Raw genomic sequence first — 20,579 nt, 5'->3', positions numbered from 1 at the left:
TTGTCTGAAGGCTTAGAGAGGGCAGGAGCCCTGAGGAGAGCCTGCCCTTGCTGCTCCCCAGGCAACCCCTGCACTTCTTGCTCCCTGGCTGTTGATAAATGAGGAAATTTTTTGCCTTCCAGCTGTCTGGAATTTAGGGGAATAATTACAACAGGAATTATCTGGGAGGGACTAGAACAGATGGGACCTGAGCTTTCACCCACCTGGAAATCCAAGCACAGAGGGACAGATCCTGCATCCCGTGGTGGAGGTGCTGGCAGTGCAAAACCCCAGCTCTGAACCTGGAGCTGAGCAGGTTTCCCAGCCAGGGAGACACCCAGGCACTGCTGGCAGCAAGGGAGAAAGGTGAAACAAGATGATTTCTGCTGCAGGACAGTTTAGGGATGGATTTGCCAATGGAACACGGAGCTCGCCCTGCGGGGCTGGTCCTGTGCCTCTCGCTGGAGCTGCAGCTCTCCACTGCCTCACATCTGGGCTGGGGTTATGTGAGGGGAACCAGAGGTTTTTGTTTTGCTCCTGGAGCATTCCAGCAGTGCCTGTTGTGGTTTAGGGTGTGGGTTTTACTCTGGGGGGCAGCTGGAGAGAGGGATCCTTTGTAGAAAATTGGCTGAGCAGGAATGCTGGGGGCTGCACAGCCTGGCCCCGTGCCTGGGGCAGGAGTTGGTCCCACCTGAGCCCCTCCTGGGGGTGTCCCCCACCCTGCCCCAGGCCCCCACTCCATCCTCTGCCCTGTGAGTGCCCCTCCCACCCCCACAGCCATTGCAGCCTCTTCCATCGCCTTTCCCATGCAGAGCAGACCTGGGCATCAGTTCATGGGCTCAGCTCCCCTTAACCCTCTGCAGGTCCCCCCCTCTGCCCAGCCAGCTGCCAGGTACCCCTGGGGCACCAAAAATACCTGTCTGATGCCCCTGGCACTGGGACATGGCACTGCTCCTTCCCGGGGACTGTGCCCACCCTGGGCCATCAGCAAGGAGGGCTGGACCCCGGTGCTGAGCAGGGATTGCTGCTGGGGACCCTCCTGCTGCCCCCAGGAGAGAGCAGGGCTGCTGCTCTGAGCTGGCTCTGGTGCTGCAGTGGGGCTTTCTCAGCCCTTTGGCGTCCCCTTGGTGCAGTTGGGGGTTCTGGTGGCCGGTGACAGCCCTGGCTCTGTTTTGCAGTGCGCTGTGCCGAGCTGCAGATGCAGCTGACAGAGGCTGTGGCCACCTTGGCTGGCCAGAAGGAGCTCGTGGCCAAGCTGGAGCACGACCTGAGCACCATCCAGGCCCTGTCTGCTGTGCAGCGCCCTGATGCAGAGGTACCCCCTGCCCATGGGGCTGGCTCTCAGACCTGGGGGCTCGGGGGATGTTCACCTCCTCTTTTTATCCTTTCATTTCCTTTTTTTTTATTTTTTTTTTTTTTTTAATTCTTATTTTCCTTTTCTTTTTTTCTTTCTGATAATTCACCCATCAGAGATTTGCATCCTGCCGGTGCAGTGGGGAGGTGCTGGTGTGGGAGGGGGTGGTTCCAGTGGCTTCCAGGGACCCTCCAGCCCTTCCCCTTCCCGGGCAGGGGCTGGGGGTTGGTTTGAGCACCAGCCTTTCCCTGCTGGGTCAGTCCTTGTCCTTGCAGCAGCAGCATCCAGGAGGGGCTGCTTTGCCCAGGCACCCTTGGGTGGGTGGGAAATGTTTAACCCTTTGTGCTTGTGCTGCCCAGGGTGCTGCCACGCCCAGCCTGGAGAAGATCCCCGAGCCCATCAAGGAGGCCACGGCGCTGTTTTATGGTGAGAAGAGGGAGCTGAGCCGGGCTGGGCCACCCCAGGGTGGGCACTCCTGCAGGGATGGCAGTGTGAGGATGCTCCAGTGGGACAGTTTTCCATGGTTTTACCCATCTTTTGGCTCCTCCCAAGGGGTGCAGCAGGAACGTGCCAGGCCTGGCTCTGTGCTGGGCTGGTGAGCCCAGGCTGAACCAAACACCCTGAGCTCTGTGCTCTGCCTCCTGCTCCTCCCACACCAAACCCCTCCAGAGCCAGCCAGTGAAACATTTCCTGTTCATCAGCCCCTGCACTGAGGTCTGCAGGAGAAAATGAATCTAAAAAAAAATAACAACTCTTGGCTTCTCTGGGGAAAAAAATAAAACCAAAACATTTCCTTTCCTTTTTTTTTTTCTTTTTTTTTTTTTTTTTTTTTTGCTTGTTTGGTTTTTTGTTTGTTTTGAAAGGTTTTGAAAACACAAGATAAACAATATCACAGCAACAGTCCCACCAAGCTAAACAACCTGCAGCCACCCATCCTGCTCTATGAATAACTGCTCTGTGCAGCTGGTTGAGTCATGGCCTTGGGGACACATTTCTCCTTGGCTGTGAATGTCACTGCCAGGAAGGAAGAGCAGGGAGGGATGGCCACAGCCCCATCATGGGGGGGCAATAAATGGGGTCCTGGGCATAGCAAGCTGGTGGTGGATGAGGGGTTGGGGTAGGGGAGAGAGGATTGTGGCCCTGGGGCTTTATTTTGATGCTGCAGCTGCTGCAGAAGCCAGAGGAGAGAGTCTGGCAGGGATGGGGAGGGTTGGAGTCAGGGAAAGGCAGCCATGGGTAGCACCAAATAATGCAATTGGTTTTTCTGTCCACTTCGAGGATGAGTCCTCAAAAATGAAAAAAAAACACCATAAATAGTAGTCCATGCTGTAATACCCGTGCACAGGGGATGATTTGGGTGCCCCCAGGGTCTCACAGTGGGAGGACCTTGAGCACACCCCGGGGTGTATGGGGGGCATTTACCAGCTCATCTTTCATGCCAAACCTCGTCCACAGGTCACCCTCCATCCCCTGGCACCTCATTCCCCGAGGAGCAGATGGACTCACTCCTGTCCATCATCTCCAGCCAGAGGGAACGCTTCCGGGCCAAGAACCAGGAGCTGGAGGGGGTGAGTGTATGGGGAGGGGCTGGGGGCTGCAGGACTCAGCCTGGGCTGGCTGCTCTGCTGGCCTGCAGCAATTCTGCACCAGCAAAAGGAAAATACATCCTGCTGTGTGAATGTGTAAAGGAAAATACATCCTGCAGCAAAGCCTGCCCCAGCCCATCTGTGCTGCTCCAGACCCCTCTGTCCCTGTGTCCCTGTGTCCCTGTGCTTGTCCTCGTGTTTGGGGGTGCCATGGAAAAAGCACATAGAGAATACATTTTGGGGTAGCAAACTGAAGTAGAGCTCAAAATAACCTTTTCAAAGTTGTGTCTGCACCTCCTGTGGGAGCCCCATCCCATCCCAAAGGCCCCTCAGCCACCTTGGGTGCCCCAGCCCTTCTTTGAGGGATGGGGTTCTTGATGGGGCAGGACTGGGAGCCCCCTTCTGCCACAACTGGCACAGTTTTAATTAGGGAGCAATTTTAATTGGAAGCCAGGGGTGTTTAATTGCTGAGAAGGGACTGATCCCCCCTGGCTGGATCCCACTGTCCCCCCACACCCCTGCAGGAGAACAGGATGCTGCAGCACACAGTGCACGCCCTGCAGAGCGAGCTGGACAACCTGAGAGCTGACAACATCAAACTCTACGAGAAGATCAAGTTCCTGCAGAGCTACCCTGGCAGGGTGAGTGTCCACCTGCCCCTCTCTCTGTCTGTCTGTCTGTCCATCCTTGGCCTGGACAATCCCCAGACACAGACACTGCACATTTCCAACATGCAGCTTGCATGAAATTGGGGTGGGGAAGGGTGCAGTGCTCTGTCCAGAGCTCTGCCAGGAAGGCGCTTTAGAACTGTGCTGAGGGGGTCTTTGACATCTTTGAAGCCAGAAACCCAAATTTCCTCCCTAACAGAGCTGCTACAGCCCCCTCTGATGCTCACTGCTGGCAATGTGGTGCTCTGGCAGGCAAGCCTGGATACTTCTGCCTGAGCAGGCTGCCAGAGCTTAAACTGGGACCTCCTGCAATAAACCCCTGCAGCAGAGCCTGGAAAATAAATCATCCTGTCCCACTTGTGCTCATTCCTGAACTTCTTGCATCCAGCAGAGAGAGCTGCTCCCTGAGCAGCCAGAATACAGACAAAAGAGAAACAGCCAGCCCAAAATCATCCCAGTAATGCCAGGAGAAGGCTGGGAAGGGGGAGCAGACTTTGCTGCAAGCTGCTCTGCTCAGGCTGTGTCCCTCAGGAGGTTCATCCCCAGGGATTTGCTGCCTGGCAGCTTTCCACTGCAAGCACTTCCCTGGTCAGAGCCAGGCTCTCCTGACCTGGGGCTTTCCTTAGAAATGCAGAAGTGCCACTCACAGAGGGGACACCCATTCCCTGCCATCCTTCCCCTGGCTGCTGCCTTTCCGTGCTGCCTGGACCCAGTCTGTTTAGTCGAGGGATATTTTTAATAGCATTTGGTGGTGGGAAACTCCTACAGCTGGGAGGGACCTTATTTGGTTCTTCTCTTTATGTCTCCCTGATGACGCCAGGTCGTCCCCTCTGACATTTTTTCCCCTTTCTCCTGTGGAATATCATCTCCATGTTTATCCTCTGCCACAAGGCAACCCCTGAATGCCATTGCCATGAGCTAAAGAGCAAAACCCTCCATGGCAGCAGCGCAGGGATTGCATAATTCACCCCCTAATGGGGCATGTGACACGTTAAAAATACCCAAAAAGATCATTGCAGTGGGCTGGTTCCTCGCCCCTAAATCGGGCTCTGGTCTCATGGCAGTGACCTGAGGGTCAGGTTGCAGTGAGTGAGAGCAGGGTTACTAAAGGTTTACACAGAGGTGTAAGAGCCAGCCAGGGGGCTGGGCAGGGCAACCCTCTGCACTAGGAACAGGTCCAGAAAGGGCTCGGGGAGAGCCAGCAGTGCTGGGCAGAGCTGAGCTGGGACAGGGAATTAGAGCTGGAGCAGGGAAACAGAGCCTGCAGCAGGGCTGGGGCAGCATGTGCTGTTTCCAGGCTGGATTTGGGCAGGAATGAGGAGCAATCTGCAGCTCGTGCAGAGGTGGAGGAAGGAGGAGCAGGTTGGCTGCATGAGCATCCTCAGGGCTGGGTGAGGGGAATTTCTGTCCTGTAAGAATTATAAAATCCTGTCTGAACCCACCCAAATCTTTCACTTCTTTCAAGGACTTTTCTTCATTTTCTTTGCCCTTTCCCCAGCTTATAACAGCTCTATGTTTGAACAATGATTTCCTCCTCCTAAACCACTGTCTCCCTCCTACCCAGCCCAGCAGCAAAGGAATTCAGGGTGGGATTTGATTTAGCCCAGGTGAGCTCCATGTGAGGGTGACAATTAATTCATGGAAAAGGCCTAAAATAGGGAGACACAGGAGAAACAGAGAGTCCTCATGGCAGAACCCCCTGATGTAACAACCCCAGGTCCTTTCCAACCCAAACCATTCCACAATTCTATGGAGTAAGGACTTTGTTCTCCTTCCTGAAGATGCTGTCAGCCCCGTGGGTCAGCTCTGGGCTGTGCTGCCCCATCCTTTGGGGGTCATTTCTTCCAAATGGGGGGGCTCGGGGTTCTGTGCTTGGGCTGGCTGTCCCTGCTGGCTCTCACGCTGCCTTTGCTCCCCCAGGGCAGCAGCAGGGATGACACAGAGCAGCGCTACTCCTCCCAGTACGAGGAACGCCTGGACCCCTTCTCCTCCTTCAGCAGGAAGGTATGGAAGGCCCCCAGCACCCTCCCTCTGCATCAGCCCCTCTGTCAGATGAAATCCAGGGACCTCTGATGGAGTGAAACCCTTTGTCAAATACCCTTTGCTTTCAAAAGCAAAAAATCAATAAAATCCCTGCCCAGATGATGGCAAATAGGAGCTTCCTGGGGCACACAGCTCCTTCCGTGTTTTGCAACCCCCAAATTAGCCCTCTGAGCCTCAAAATCTTGTATGGTTTCCTTGCAGGAACGGCAGAGGAAGTACCTGAGCCTCAGTCCCTGGGATAAAGCCACGCTGAGCATGGTGAGTGGCTGCTCTGCCAGCACTGCTGGGAGCTCAGAGGTTTTTAACTCAGTGCCTGCAAGGGAATGGGGCTCTTGGGCAGTGGGAAGGGCCCATCCCTGCTGTCCCAGGCAGGGGTGCAGAGCACCCTGGGCCATGCTGGAATCTGGGTTAGGAGCAATCCCTTTCCTCCCTTGCTGCCCAGAGCAGTGGTGGCATCACCATTCCCAGAGGTATTTAAAGGACATTGTGTAGATGTGGCACTTGGGGACGTGGTTTAGTGGTGGGCTTGGCAGTGCTGGGGGAATGGTTGGACTCGAGGATTTTTGAGGTCTTTTCCAACCTACATTATTCTGATTCTATTCTGTGATTCCAAGCACCTCTCCTCTGGTTTGTAACATGGTGGGGGGCTCAGGACTGCACCCCCAGCCAGGGGCAGAGCCTCCTGCATAGGAGACCCCCCCCAGAGAGCCCCAGCACCCCACACATCTGGGGAGAAGGAGTGTGAGGGGCTGCAGAGGATCCAACACTCCAGGGAAGATCTCTGCCCCACACAGCACAGCATCCTCAGGCACACATTGGCTTCTCATCCTCCATAAAAAACCCTTCCCAAGCCCTGATCCTTCCTGCTCTGGCTCTACTTTCCAAAAAAAGCATCAGGATAAATCCTGGTGTCTGCAGCAGCAGAGGGTCCTTGCCTGAGCCACAGAGGGCAGGAGGTGACTGCTGCTGCTGCAAGCTTGGGCTGCCATCTCTTAGGGTAAAACTTTCTGAGCTGAAAATGTGGTTATTGAGGAAATCTGACTTATACTGGAATTTGTGGCATTAGCAGCAGGCTCAGGATGGGGTTTTGGCTGAGTTAACCCCCAGTTCTCCAGCACAATGAAGGTGAATGTGAGACTGTGGGGCTGCAGCAGCCCCAGAACACAGAGATATCCTGCAATAAAGGCAGAGCTGTCATTTGCATAAAAACCAAGCAAATGCCAGCATGAATATGGATTGTGTGGCGTGCCAGCACCACGGAGAATTAATGAAAGGCATTCACAAAAAAAAACTGACTTAGGGGAGTTATTCCTTGGGAATATTTAAGAACATAATCTTGTTTGTTACAGCAGCCTCCGCCGTGGCCGTGAATAGCAAAGACGATTTCAGCCCGGAATGGGTTTGGTGGGAGATCTGTGGGTTTTAATGCCAGCTTTGGAAAGCCTGTGTGGTGTTTGGGGAATGTGCTTATGTCCATAATGAGTCCCTGGGTTACAGCAGCAATAAAGAGTGGCTGTGAAGGAAGGCAGGACCCGTCCTTTGCAAGCCACTCCTGTGCTGCTCCTGATTTTCATGCTTTTGAAGGGATGGGCGTGAAGGTTTTCCCCCTGGGATCTTGGTGTGATGTGTCAAAAGGGCTCAGGCATCAGCAGGGTCCGGCTGTGGTTCAGTGGCCTCCCCAGAACGAGGGGTGGAGGGCAGTTCATCCCCACCCCAGTGAGCTTGGACAGCCCTGTGGGGTGGCACAGGATGTGCAGGGATGGAGAGCAAACCTTTCAGCACAGACCCTGCAGAGCCAGAGCGAGGGGACACCAGGGCCCGGCTTTGGGAACACCAGGAGCAGCTTCTGGGAACACCAACACAGCCTTGGCTCCAGTGCCCTGCTCAGGAGGTGACGAGGGGACGCTGCAAATCACAAAGTTGTTTGAGCTCATGAATTAAAAATGTGCAGAGCTTAATTACTGCCGGGGTTTCTCTGCCGAGCAGGCACTGAGGCAGGGCTGGCACAGCAGCAGCAGGAGAGCTGCTGGAGAGAGCTGGGATAAAGCAACTCAGAATAAACCCCCAGAAGAGTTTTCAGTGGGGAAAAGCCTACACTTGGCAGCCCTGAATCCACCTCTGTTTGGGCAAATTTGGGCTGAGAGCGTGGGCACTTGTGCAGCCACTTTGAAGAGGCATCACTGCTCAGGGGTGGGCACAGGTGGGTGGCAAACACCACTCACTGCATCTTCGTGTAGGGTCTGGCAGGAACAGGCTCCCAGCCCTGGCTATGATCTCTCCAAGCCCTTTGAGGAGAGCTGGTTCCCACGTTAAAATGGGATTTTCCACTGCTCTCCTGCAGGGACGGCTCATCCTGTCCAACAAGACTGCTCGGACCGTGGCCTTCTTCTACACCCTGTTCCTGCACTGCCTCGTCTTCCTGGTGAGTGCTGGGCCACAGGGAATGGGCACTGAGATAAAACATCCACTGTCACTCCCTCCTGCGGGAATTTGGGCTGGTTTAAGATGCTGTGCCAAGCAGGAGCTGTGCCAGTGGCTCTGGAGGCACGGCAGGGCTGAGAGCATGGGACATGGACATGCCAAGGAATGTCCCCCTGGGCTCCACAGGGTGGAAATCCCATCCTGAGTGGGCACAGGCTTGCCCAAGGGCAGGAGCTGGAAGCTGTGTGTGTGTTCATGTTGTTCCTGGGATCAGCCATGGGACCGTGGTGCTGCCGTGCTGGGAGCTCACACAGAGTTTGGTGTCTTCCCGAGCAAGCCCTCTGCTTCGTGGGGAGCAAAATTTTGCTTAATAATGGTTAATTAACCAATAATTTGGTTAATTATTAGATAATTATGAACCTAATACCATAACTGACTTTAGGAATGAAATACATGCCCCTGAGCCCACACTGCCAGGTTCTAGACCATGGGGATCCTATTCCTGGGTGCATCCTTGGCCTCCTGCTCAGTGGAGTTCATTTGCTGCCTCTCCAGGGATGAGCTCTGGCTCTCCCCATGCTCCTCATGCCCTGTGGCTCTGTTTTCCCCTGGTTTTCAAGTTTCCCCAACTCTACATTAGGGTTGAAAAGTAGAAAAGCAGAGGTTTGGGAGGAATGGAGGCTTCAGCCAGCCTGAATCTCCTGGGAGTTTGTCATGGTGCAAACTCCTCCTGTATCCTTGCACAGTTTCTGGGAGTTTATTTGTCATTTCAGGGAGGAAAAAAAGCCAAACAAACCATCAATAATTAAACGAGGAAACGAGATGAAAGGCAAATCAGAACAATATTTCTGTCCTGCTCTCAAAGTTATTTTGGTGAGGAAAAGAGCAAAGGAAATAAAAAGTTAAACATCATTAAACTTTAAAGCTGTAACCTAAAAAAAAAAAAATTTAAAAAAAAGGAAAATTCATAAATATTACATGGCTGGAGTGCTCTTACATCATCTAGACACAAAAGAGCCTGAAATCCAGCACTGCCTGGGCTGGGATGAACTGTGTGTGCCACAGGGGACTGGAGGAAGCCCCTGCTCCTCCATCCCCACAGTGGGAGTGACATCTCTGCCACTGATCCTGGGAGACTTCAATTAACCCTGATGTGGAGCCTGCTGGTGGCTGTTTGTGTGATTAGGGTGATTCCCTGGTGATAACAGCTTACAAATCCCAAGGCTTGAACGAATCAGTCAGGGATGGGAGGGCTTCTCCCTCTTCCCAAACCCCAGCACTGCCTCCTGCCTCCTCAGCCCTCAGCTCTGCAAGGAAAACACGGAGCCCTGAAGGTAAAAAGGAGCCAAGCCAAGCACTGACCTTCCTTAAGCCTGTTCCAAAAATACATCTCCATCCATGCACAGCCCTATCCCAAACCACCACAGCAGCACTGTCCCAGTAAAAATAACCCACTGGGAAAGGTCATCTTGACCATCCTGAGCACAACCCCTGCAACACCCCGGGGTTCCCCATGCTGGTGATCACAGATTTCCCAGTGTGGGTGGGAAGGGACCTTAAAGCTCATCCAGTGCCACCCCTGCCATGGCAGGGACACCTTCCACTGTCCCAGGTTGCTCCAAGCCCCATCCAGCCTGGTTTTGGACACTGCCATGGATCCAGGGACAGCCACAGCTTCTCTGGGCACCCTGTGCCAGGGCCTGCCCACCGTCACAGGGAGGAATTTCTCCCTGATATCAGATCTAAACCTACCCTCTGTCAGTTTGAAGCCATTCCTTTGTCCTGTCACCTTTGTCCTTGTCACCAGGGTGGGATGGCAGGGCCAGGCTGGCACAGCAGTGGCACAGACTGCAGTGAGGAGTGGCTGGGATGGAGGTGGGAGCAGAGCTGATCCCATTCCTTCCCTTGCAGGTGCTCTACAAAACCGCCTGGAGCGAGAGCGTGGGACGGGACTGCGCTGCCTTCTGTGCTAAGAAGTGAGTGAGGACAGGCTGGGCCAGCCCAGCTTCAGGGCTGCTTTAGTGGGCAAGGCTTGGTGGTCTGCAGCAGATTTTTTGGGCACCCCAGTGCTGGAAACAAGGCCAGTTAATCGGGCTTTAAACCCAATGAGGGAGTGGGGAGGAAAAGTTCACGGAACAGGACAACCACTTGTGTTCAGCTGGGTGTTTTCCAAACCCTTTCCTGCGGGCAGTCCTTGCCCAGCAGGAATCCTGAGAAAGGCAAACGTGATCCTGGAGGTCTGGGTCAGACCCCTGCCATGACTGCAGTTCCCTGCTGCCCGTGGCTGGAGCAGAGCACGGTGCTTATCCTCAAGGAATAACCCCTTGGAATCGGAGCAGCTCCTGCTCAGCTGCCAGAGCCCCTTGGTGTTTGCTGCAGGTTAATGTGGCTCTGCCCTCTCCCCAGGTATGCTGACCACCTCCACGAGTTCCACAAGAACGGGGACGTGCCTGACATGTGGCAGTGACAACTGGACACGGCTCCCTCCAGTCCTGCAGCAGGAGCTGTGCCCCCGCTCCTGCCTTACTGTAGCTTGGCTTTCTGCTTTGTAGGATGAAGGCAATGATCCCCCCCACTCCCACCCTTCAAATTGAAAGCCTCAGCTAAAGGAGAATCATTTTCCAGCTCTGGAAGGGCTGCAGCAGTTCTCAGGCTTTCCTGATGTCTCAGAGAGCTCAGTCTTTACCAAAACACATGGAAAATGCAAGATCAGAGGTACCCCTCCTCCCAGATCCACATCCCTCTCCCATCCTGTTTCGAGTCCAGTGCAACACTGGGTGGGCTAAATCCAGACAGAAATGGGGAGGAAAATCAACCTCCTGAACTTGCATTTTCAGGTGTTTCAGGCTATTTGAGGATTCCTATTTTGCTCCAGCTCTGGGCATCTCCTGCCCGTGCTGCTGGGCACTGGCAGATGCCCTTCTTGAACTGAAGCCCTCAATTTGGGAATAGTTAGGAATAGTTGGGACATAAAGGGCATGAAGGGAGGTGCTGCTGGTCAGGCCTGACCTCACAGGGATGCTCCAGACTCTGCTTGCTGAGATGTTTCTGCCTCTTGATTGAGGAAATCACAAGTCAAATCAAGAAATTGCTGGTGATTGGGTTTGCTGGGTGATGAACACTGGGCTGCTAATTTGGGTTGATTTGGGGAGACAGAGGTGATAGGAGATGCTCCAATTAAAAAGAGCAGGTCCCCCCCTCTTCCTGCTGTGACCACATGGTGAGGGAAGGTATTAGCTTGTTAACGTGGTCCTCAATTAAAATTCCCCTCTGTAGACAGGAGAATAGCACTGCTCCCAATTAATATTTCATTGCAGACTCACATCCATCCCCATTCCTGTTGCTGGGAAGCCAGGGCCTCTAACAGAGCGTGCAGCCAGGGAAAGGCCTCACATCTGCCATGGGCAGCCTGGGTTTATTTATAGGAGCTGTGGCCGATGGCAAAATGTAAAATACTCTTAAATTGAAGGGAGGGATAAACCCCAAGGGACCAACCTACACCTGCCCCAGTCAGCACAGGGAAAACTGAGCCCAAATGGAAGGGAAGCACCCCAGGATGCAGTGAGGGGGTGATGCTGCCAGGGCTGGGGCCCTTTTCATAAACTAATCAACTTCAGATCTGGGGGATGTGAAATCAGTAGATGGGAAACACAATCCAGGGAAGGGTGGGCTGCTTTTCGAGGCTTTGTTGGGAAGGTTAAATTTGCTTTTTTTAGCAGCTGTATGTGGTGTCTTGGAATTGCAAAACTTCTGCAGCTATTCACACTTGTACTCCTCATAAATGACTTAAAATAGATGTTGAGTTCTGTTGGACAAGTGATAAAATAAACTTAGCCATGCATTGACTGAGTGGCTTTTGTGCTCTGCTTCCTTTTTTTTTTGGACTTTTGATATTAAACAACTGAGAAATGTCCTGCTCGAGTCCAAGGGCAGAGTGTGCAGCTAATTTTAGAAACCCATTACAGCAGCTAAAGGCAGTGATGTCTCGCAGCGCCGGGGAGGGCAGGACCTCTGTCCCCATGTGCTGGATCCAGCGTCCCAGCTGCCATCAACACCAGCATCCCACGGGCCTGAGAGAGCCTCTGGGGATGGGGGGACCATGGGAATTGAGCCCAGGCAGCTCCAAATCGTGAGATATTCCGGATATCCCCACGTGTCTGTTGGCAAAGGCACTCCAGCTGGACAGTGGAAATTTGCCTGGCTAATTTTGGTGAGCTGCTCACGATCCCCCTCTTCCTCAGCCTCCTTTTTCCTTGCTTTTCCAGCCCTGGGAGATCCCAGCAGCCCCAGCCTGGCAGACTTTGGCTGCTTTGGGTTTTAGGCACAGCTTCCTTCAGCTGAGCCCAGCAGTGCCAGGGGGTCTGGGGAGGGCCAGGAGCTGCTCCCCCCACCACCAGGGACCTCCGTGCCAGAGCTTTTCCAGCCCCCAGGATACCTGGCTCTTTCCAGTCCCCTGGAGCTGCTGGATTTTGTCCCTCAGGCAGAGCTGTCACCTCCTTCCATCCAACATAAGAATGACAAGCTCACTGATTTGTCCCAAAATCCCTCCTGGGACGGGCAGGAGTTCGATGTGGGCTGTTGTTTTCTCTTCTGATCTCACAGATTTGCAGCTTCCAGCAGCTGCCACTGCCATGGCATAGCCCTGCCTGTCCAGCTCACCTCACCCCAGCCCTGGTGACGTTGCAGCAGCCCAGGGATGTCCCCAGCAGCCATTCCCAGGAGTCTGGCTCTGGCTGCCAAGCCCTGTGTCCAGAGGCAGGGAAAGCCTGAGCTGGGGAGAGCTCTCAGGTCACTGCTCAGAGCCTCAGCCAAGTTTTCAGAGCTGCTTCCCAGAGCTGTGCTGGAGGTGCTGGGCTCCAGGGGATCCTGGTGATTCCCGGAGTGTGTTGGGATAATGGGATGTTCCTGCTCAGGACAAAACAAAATCGTGCAGTTGTGGTGCCTCGGGAGATGCCCTGCATGTGAGGGGTGTCCTGGAGTGGCCAGGCACAGGGAGATGGCTCCTCCAGCCCCAGACACCTCCTGGCACCCCCACCAAGCTTGGCAGTACTGGCAGTGCTGTGTCCAAACCCCTTTCCTCCAGAAGAATGACATCGTGCATCGATTAAAGCAAACAGGAGCCACAGCTTCGGGCAAGAGCTGCCTGCAGGGAGGGGAGCAGGAGCAGCACTGTCCTTGTCGTCCTGACACATGCGGGATTTAGGGCACGGCCAATTCCTCATTCCCTGCCTGATCCAGCACTGGGGTGTCACTGGCTGTGCTGGGCTTTGGGAACACACTGAATTCTCCTTACAGACCCACAGCCCTGAGCTCCAGCACCCTTCTAAACCCCATTTTCAGCCAGGCTCAGAGGGCAGCCCCAAAGCACCCCACAATCTGTCCCACTCTTGGAGGCAGGGGGAGAAAATGGGAATGGATTTTTTTACTGATTTGATTTGAAAACGTCTTTTATCCCTGAGTGATTCAAAAGAAAAGGATTTAAGCGACCCCTTGCTCTCCCTTGCTGTTTTAAATTTAATTATGGGAAACAATTTTAATTAGTATCGACAGATATTCAGGAAAATAATTATGGGCAAACCTGTGCTTCTTATATCTGTTTAACTTGCGAATCTCCCAGCCCATCTCAGAGACCAGGCTGAATTTTCGGAGGTTTATCTGCTAATAAAAGGCTCCTGGGGAAGCTGGGCTGGCTAACGAGATAACAGGCTGCTCACATCTGGGTCACAAGTTCAGTTTTTGCCGTGAGCAAAGGAGACAAGAGAGAAATCACTGCCAGGATGTGGCCAATCTGTTGTGATGTGGGGCTGCAGCCCATCGGGCAGGGCTGAGGGGGCTGATCCCACTCCAGCCGCCTGGATTCAGGATGCTGAATGCCCTGGCAGCTCCAGAAGGAGCAAACTGCTGCAGCAATAATTGCAGTGCTATAAAAAAAAACCCCAATAATGTGATTTCCTAAAGGTTTCCGTCCGGGCGCCTCGTCCCTGCTCTGCATCCCCTCCGGGCTCCGGAGCCGCTGGCACCCAGGCAGGCACCGAGTTTGCGGATGGGAAAGGGAGATCGATGGCTCCGAGCGCGGCTGGAGGCAGCCAGGATGCCAGAGAGGCAGGAAAGGAGCTGCAAACACAACCAGAGGCAGCCCCGGGCGCTTGGGGTGCACGGTGTAGCCAGTGAATGCGGTGGGTGAACAGAGTACACGGACACAGCCCACGCAGGAAAAAGGGGGGTGAGACAGAAGCGGTTTGGGTACCTCCATAAAAGCATGGACACAGCATTTCCCTGAAAAAGGAGTAATACATAAGGGGTTTGGCTATCTGGCAGTAGGAATCTGGCCAGGCCGACCACAGGTACTTGTTATGGGAAATGTGGCTCTAATTATCCTCTACAAGCAGGCAGGGGAGGGGTGGTGCTGCATGTCCACTGCTGGATGCCTTTAAATCACAGCTGAACATCTGTCTTGAAGACAAGCTCCAGTTCAGGCAGGAATTCCAGGCAGGCAGCAGGAATTGTCATCCAAGGGTGAAGACCCCTGCAATCCACAAACCACCGTCCCTCTCATTTCTCCCCTGATGCACGGAGCACACAGAGCTGCTGGGTTTGGATGGGCTGTTGTCAAGAGGACAGCAGGGTTTGGATGCTGGGAAGTCCCTTGGGCAGGGTGCTCTTCCTGATGCTGGGACACCTGGTCCCGTGGGAGAGGGGACAGCAGCCAGCACAGGGATGTGGGAATCACAGCAGGGTTATCCCAGTGATGGGCTGGCAGCATCCCCTGCTGCAGCAGAGCTGGGCACCTCTGCCACGAGCTGTAATAACATGAGCCCCCTAACCCTGTTGACAGCCACCCCTAAGTGGGATTCTGGGCAAAACCCCACTCACCAGCAGGCGAGAGAGGCTCTGCCGTGCTGGTAATTCGTGTTTTATTGCTTCCTGCAGTGTGAGACAGCTGACGGCAGGCCGGGGCCCAAAGCTGGTGCAGCAGATGGAGAGCCCCCCTCGCTCCCTCCCTGCTCCTTGTTTACAGAGTCTCCCTGGAGATGCTCCGCACAGGCCTTCCCAGCTCCCAGGGAAGGGAAGGAGCTTCACCTCGCTCCCCCCGCCCCAAAATCCTGTTCCCAAGAGGGCAGCGAAACCCAAATGAGGTGGAAATGCTGGCAATGGGAATGCTGGGCAAGGACCCTCTCCAAGGGATGGCAGTGGGGACAGCAGCCAGTGCCAGGGGGTCACCACAACCCCTGCCCTTCATTTCCCAACAGGGAGATGCTGGGAGGATGTTTAGGCACCCCAGTGTCCCCAGGCAACACCACAGACCTGGGACAACCTCCTGTGACGTCTCTCCTTGCCCAGAATAACCATCCCCACCGGCACGTGGCTGCCAAAAAAAGCCGTGGAGGGAGCGGGGGCGGAGGGGAACCCGCGGGGGTTTGGCCACAATCCCCAGACCCCCGGGATGGCAGCACCGGGACTTCTACAGGAGCTGAGCATCCAGCTGGGACCCGCCGGGAGGACGAGAAGGCGATGCCAGGTGGGATTTTTGAGACGTGGAGCTGTCCCGGGATCGTGCTGCACCCCAGCAGCAATCCAGCTCTGGGATACACCCTCAGCACACCCTGCCCCAAATCCGTGCCCTGAACACTCAGGGGCTGGGGCCGTCCAGGTGCCTGTGGCTATGGAAAGCCCTTGGCACCGCGCTGGTCCAGGCTGTGCCTGCCATACCCGAGGGATTTGCTCAGGTGAGGCTCGGGAAGGTGATCCTGCAGGATCAGAGGAGGTCCCCAGAGAGTCTCCTGGGGAAAAGAAAGACCTCTGTGGGATTTTTTCTTTTTTTAAATAGCCCCTTGGTGGTTTTCGAGGCACAGTGAAGATGTTTAGCACAGAGGAGGGTTCTGGGCTGGACCCGCAGGGATGATCCCACTGGTGTTCCCTAAAGCCTTCACTTTTGGGCAACAGGGAATAGGCAGGGCAGCATCCTCTTAGCCCCCTGCCCAGCCAGGAAAAGGCTCCTTGTCTTAAAAAAACTGGCTTTGCTCTGCAAAACATCCTGATCCCATGGAGCACCCCACCAGCCCAGGGACTGGATTTAGGACTGGGGTGGGAGCAGGCAAGGCATTGTCATTCCCCTGCAGAGAATCCTGGGGGTAGGATGGCACCTGTGCTGTCCCTGCGTGCTGTCCCCCTCCTCTGGGGTGGCACAATCTGCCCTCACTCACCACCTCCCAGTGCCCTGGCACAGAAGTGGGATTTTCCAGGGCTTTTTCCCAGTTCACCTCCACACACCAACCCCTGCAGATTCACGGGGCTATGGAATTTCTCTGGCTGCTGCTCTGGGCCACGTGGCTTCATTTTGGGAACCTCTTCGGGGGCACTTTGCCCACCAGCCCTGCTCCTCACACACACATTGCCTGGCTCCTCACAGGCTGCTGCAAAGGTGGAAGCATTCAAAGCCAAGGGGAGGCTGGGATTTTGGAGCTGCTAACATTTTTAAGAGCTGCTCTGAGTCCAGGCAACAATGGTTTTTCCTTTAATATTTAATGCCTTTTTTTTTTTTTTTTTTTTTTTTTTATTGCACACACGTGCAGGGAGCATTCAGAGCTGCTGCAGGAGAGCTGGGCACTGCAGGAACACCACAGCCAGCCTGACCCAGCAGCGTGGGGCTGCTTCAAAGCCAAGGTTGCCAGAAGGGCATTTTCCAGCCTGGAGGAAAAGCAAAACCCTGGAAAACTGCAATGAAAAAGCCACTTGGACCAGCACAGGAGAAATGCTGGGGAGAGGATCCTGCACAGCAAAGATCAGCCCTTTGCTAGCAGGAGCAGCACAGTTTTCCCCAAGGTTTCCCAGTGCAAGGAGCTGCTGTTGCTGGAGTGTTTGCAAGTGGGAAAGGTGAAAGCCTTTTTTCTGTGTCTGAAATCTTCAGGGTTTTGGCTCCTGCTGGCTGGAGGCTGCAGAGGGACCTCTGGGACAGTGGGATCCTGGAGCAGCAGAATGGAGGGAGTCCACAGATCTGTGATACCCGGAAAGAGCAAGGGGAAAGGATCTGACCCCACCAGGGATGTGGTCCTGCGGTCCCCAGCTCCACCATCCTGGCAAGCAGGAGTCCCAGCCTGTCCCCAGGCAGAGGCCACCAAACAGATGCAGCTGCAGGAGGTGACTGAAGGGTGATGCTCCTGGAAACCCCCCTGTCCAGGGCAGCACAGCCACGGAGGGGGTGTGGGGAGGGTTTTGAAGCCTTTTCCTCCATGGTCTCTGTGCAGGCAGAACAAAGCCTCTGACAGCATTTCTCAGGCACAGCCCCAGCAGAGCAGAGCAGCACAAAGAAAAGGGATATTTAAGAGACAGCCCACAAGCAGCTGATAACCTCTGGCCTCTGCCTGCAGAAACAGGAGGTGGTTTGGAAGAGAAGGTGCAGAAGGTGCCTGTCCCGCTGGGAGAGACACAGACCTGGTCACCCCAGCAGGGCCAGCACAGCCAGGGGAACAGAGCCCTGGGCTGAGAGGAAGCAGGAGCACACCTACTGTGGCTTTGGGGCTTTTTTTGCTTAAGTTTCAGTTCTGCAGCCCCAGTTCACATTCCCCCAGCACAAAGACTGGTGTGTGAGTGCCCGCCCCGACACGGGGCTCTGCCCCTGCCCACAGCACTGCACGCCCGGCCAGTTCCCCACCTGAGCCCTGCCAGCAGGTGCCGGGAGGGGGCTGGAGCACAGCCACAGCATCGCTTTTCATTTGCATCAGCAGCAGGAGGAAGAGCAGCAGCAGCACCAGCGCCAGACTCCGGCGGCTGGGAGGGAGGGAAGGAGGTGTCCACAGTGGTGGTGTTGTTTGGACAATCCTCTCTCAGGTATAGGGATGGGAACTCCTGTGCAAGGTGAGGAGTTGGACTCAGTGATCCTTGTGGGTCCCTCCCAACTCAGCTTTTCCTGTGATTTTTGTAGCAGGGAAAAAAACCCCCATACTTAAATAATATAGAATTACAGGACAACACGAAGTCAGTCGAGAAAGCAGAGATGCACCCTTCAAATATGCTCCCAGGAGACACACAGGGAGCACAAACAGATCCTGCTGGTGCAGATCTGTGGCATTCCAGGGGCCCAGTGAGCTCCATCCCAGCAGCATGCAGCAGGAGAGACTTGTCCTTCTTGCAGGCATTAAGATCAGGCAGAACAAACCACTGTAAGGTGGGAAATGTTGAATTGTGTCTGCTGATACAGAACTGAACACCCCCTTTTTGCTCCTAATTCTTCTCCCAGCACTATTAGAGATGCAGAAGGATCAAGCCCTGAACCCTTTTTCCACCTGGCAGTGAGATTGCATTCCCTCCCCACTCATCAATCCCAAATATTGCTCCCTCCCATCTGAGTCAGACACTGAGAGGCTGCTGAGCACAACCCTGAACAGATGTTTGAAGCACAGAAGAGCCGTCATGTGGTGAGGGACAGGCAGTGTGCACACAAAAAGGATGTGGGGTGAACTGTGGATGCTGAGAGCTGTCTGACCACTCCCCAGCACGGCTCCTGCACTCAGCTGGTGCTCTCCATCTCCATCCAAACTCCATTGGTTATCCCACAGAAAAATAAGGATGGGTTTTGGTCCTGTTTTCATATCCCTTTCTGTTTGTACATCCTCCCTCAGGGAATTTCAGCTGGTCTGGCTTTGTTCTGGTCTGTGGTTGGGCTTGTCCATCTCTGAGGTCATCCTGGGAGAGCTTCACTCAACCAGGGCTGCACAAACACTCTGGGGAAGAAAAAGCTCAGGTCACAGAGGAAATATTAAGCACAGGTTTTGTGTTGAAAGGAAAGGGCTTTGCTCCCTCTCGAAGGTAAATCCTGACTTGCAGGGTGAGGAGGAGAAGGGAATTTGCACATCAAGGTCTTCCCATCAGTGAAGGCTCCTCCAGCCCCGTGGCTGGGCTGTCACTGCCTGTTTGCCTTCTCCAGCACACCAAAGGACATTTTAAAACAATTTCTCCTCCATAAATAAATACAAACCCAAACTGCTATTTCTCCAGGTTTCCTCTCTTTTTCCCCTTTCATCCCTGTGACATCTTCCTCCAATAAATTCTCCCTTTACATCCCATTAGGGACTGCTCCTGGACAGTCTGCAGCTGTGACAGCCCGGGAGATGCCTGGGGCCTGTCTGCCTGGCTGACAGCTCACACACGCACCCGGCTCTGCCGTGCCTGCACCGCCGAACGCGTTCGTGGCTGGGGCTGCCCGGCCACAGCGGGCTCACAACTTCCTTTCCAGCTTCATCCCGGGATGCTCCACAAACCCCTTCACCTCCCCTCTCCACCACGGTTTTGTGGCCTCACAGCACGAGGGTTTTGCTAGAAAATCAGCCTCAGCACGGCGGTCCCCGGGCGGGGATGGATGGAATTGGAGCCGCCCGGCTGTGCCCGGAGCGCGGGCGGCGGAGGGCGCGCTGCCGGAGCTGGCACCGCTCGGGTGCCGGATGCCTCTGGGCACAGCATTTCAAGGGCACGGCACTCTCCAGCCGGGATGCTGCCAGCAAGCCCTCCCCAGCGCTGGCTGAGCCACTCTCTTGATTTCTTCCAGCGATTTTTTTTTTTTTTTTTTTTTTTTTTTTAAGGCGGCTAATCGCTCCAAGGGAGTCCCGGAGTAATGAGAATTGGCAGGAGCCGGCAGATATTAGGTTTGTTCACCACCAGTTTTACATCATTTAGCATAGCAGAAAGGCCGTGGTTCTATAAGCAGTGTGTGCTGCTTTGCTCCTGTCGTGGGTCCTGTTAAAAGGGTTTAGTGGTGAGTGGGAACAGGGGTGTCCAGGGGGGCTCTGCTTGGCAGAGGATGAGCAGAGCCAAAAAATGGGGACAAGGATTTGAACCAAAGCTCATCCCCATCCACAGGAGCTCCCATCAGATGCAGACTGGGACTCGTGAAGGATTTTTATCCCGTTGAAGGCAGCCTGTGGCTTTGGTTTAAAAATAAAGCCTTAAAAAAAGCAATTTGGGGAGCTGGCCCGGGGCTGCTCTTTGCACAGCAGAACGCGGTTCCTTGGGGATTGCTGAGAAAAGTCGCGGGAGAAGTTAAACTTTCACCCTGGCAATTATTGTAAATCTCTCTGGTCAAGGCCCAGACCTAAATTTAGCCCACAAGCCCTGTTAGAGGTTGGGATTTTTCACTTGATTTTCCAAGTGACCAACCAGCAGCGGAGCAAACCATCCCCTTCCACACTCAGAGCCCCGGGTTTTTTTTTTTTACTTGCAGCCCCCGTGTTTGATGGAAGCAAGGCCAGGCATTCCAGCCTGGTTTTACACGTCCTGACACAACAGCATCCCATGGAGGGAAGGCAGGAGACAACCTGTTATGTACCAAAGCCTTTGCAATCACAAAGCATTTGTCCTGGCTCATGAAAGAAATCCCAGCCCTTCCCTGGGCTCCTGGTTTTGCTCTTGGTGATGGCTGGTAAAATCTAGGAGTGAGTAAAAGCTGGGATGCTGGGAATTCTGCTGCCTGCATGGGATCAGCCACATCCTCTGCATGGCTCTTTCCCTTTAGGATGGTCTGGGTGGTCCCGTGGC

At 54.4% G+C, this 20,579-nt stretch overlaps 1 protein-coding gene across 1 annotated transcript in view; it reads left to right on the top strand.

Moving 5' to 3' along the window:
* CUX1 (cut like homeobox 1) overlaps positions 1-11,900 on the top strand; it is a 266,427-nt gene extending 254,527 nt beyond the window's left edge. Inside the window, exons 15-23 of the mRNA XM_088177069.1 lie at positions 1,158-1,294; positions 1,693-1,759; positions 2,789-2,901; positions 3,444-3,560; positions 5,508-5,591; positions 5,832-5,888; positions 7,972-8,052; positions 9,963-10,027; positions 10,458-11,900. Coding sequence (XP_088033195.1) covers positions 1,158-1,294; positions 1,693-1,759; positions 2,789-2,901; positions 3,444-3,560; positions 5,508-5,591; positions 5,832-5,888; positions 7,972-8,052; positions 9,963-10,027; positions 10,458-10,518 — 782 coding nt within the window. The 3' untranslated portion in view covers positions 10,519-11,900. The remainder of the gene's footprint in view (positions 1-1,157; positions 1,295-1,692; positions 1,760-2,788; positions 2,902-3,443; positions 3,561-5,507; positions 5,592-5,831; positions 5,889-7,971; positions 8,053-9,962; positions 10,028-10,457) is intronic.
* The last annotated feature ends 8,679 nt before the right edge of the window (positions 11,901-20,579 follow it).

This window comes from Sturnus vulgaris, chromosome 21 (genome assembly GCF_052056855.1).
Source record: "Sturnus vulgaris isolate bStuVul1 chromosome 21, bStuVul1.hap1, whole genome shotgun sequence".
Classification (NCBI taxonomy): Eukaryota; Metazoa; Chordata; class Aves; order Passeriformes; family Sturnidae; genus Sturnus; species Sturnus vulgaris.
The sequence above is the reverse complement of the archived record's forward strand: the minus strand, read 5'-3'. Positions and strand labels throughout refer to the sequence as shown.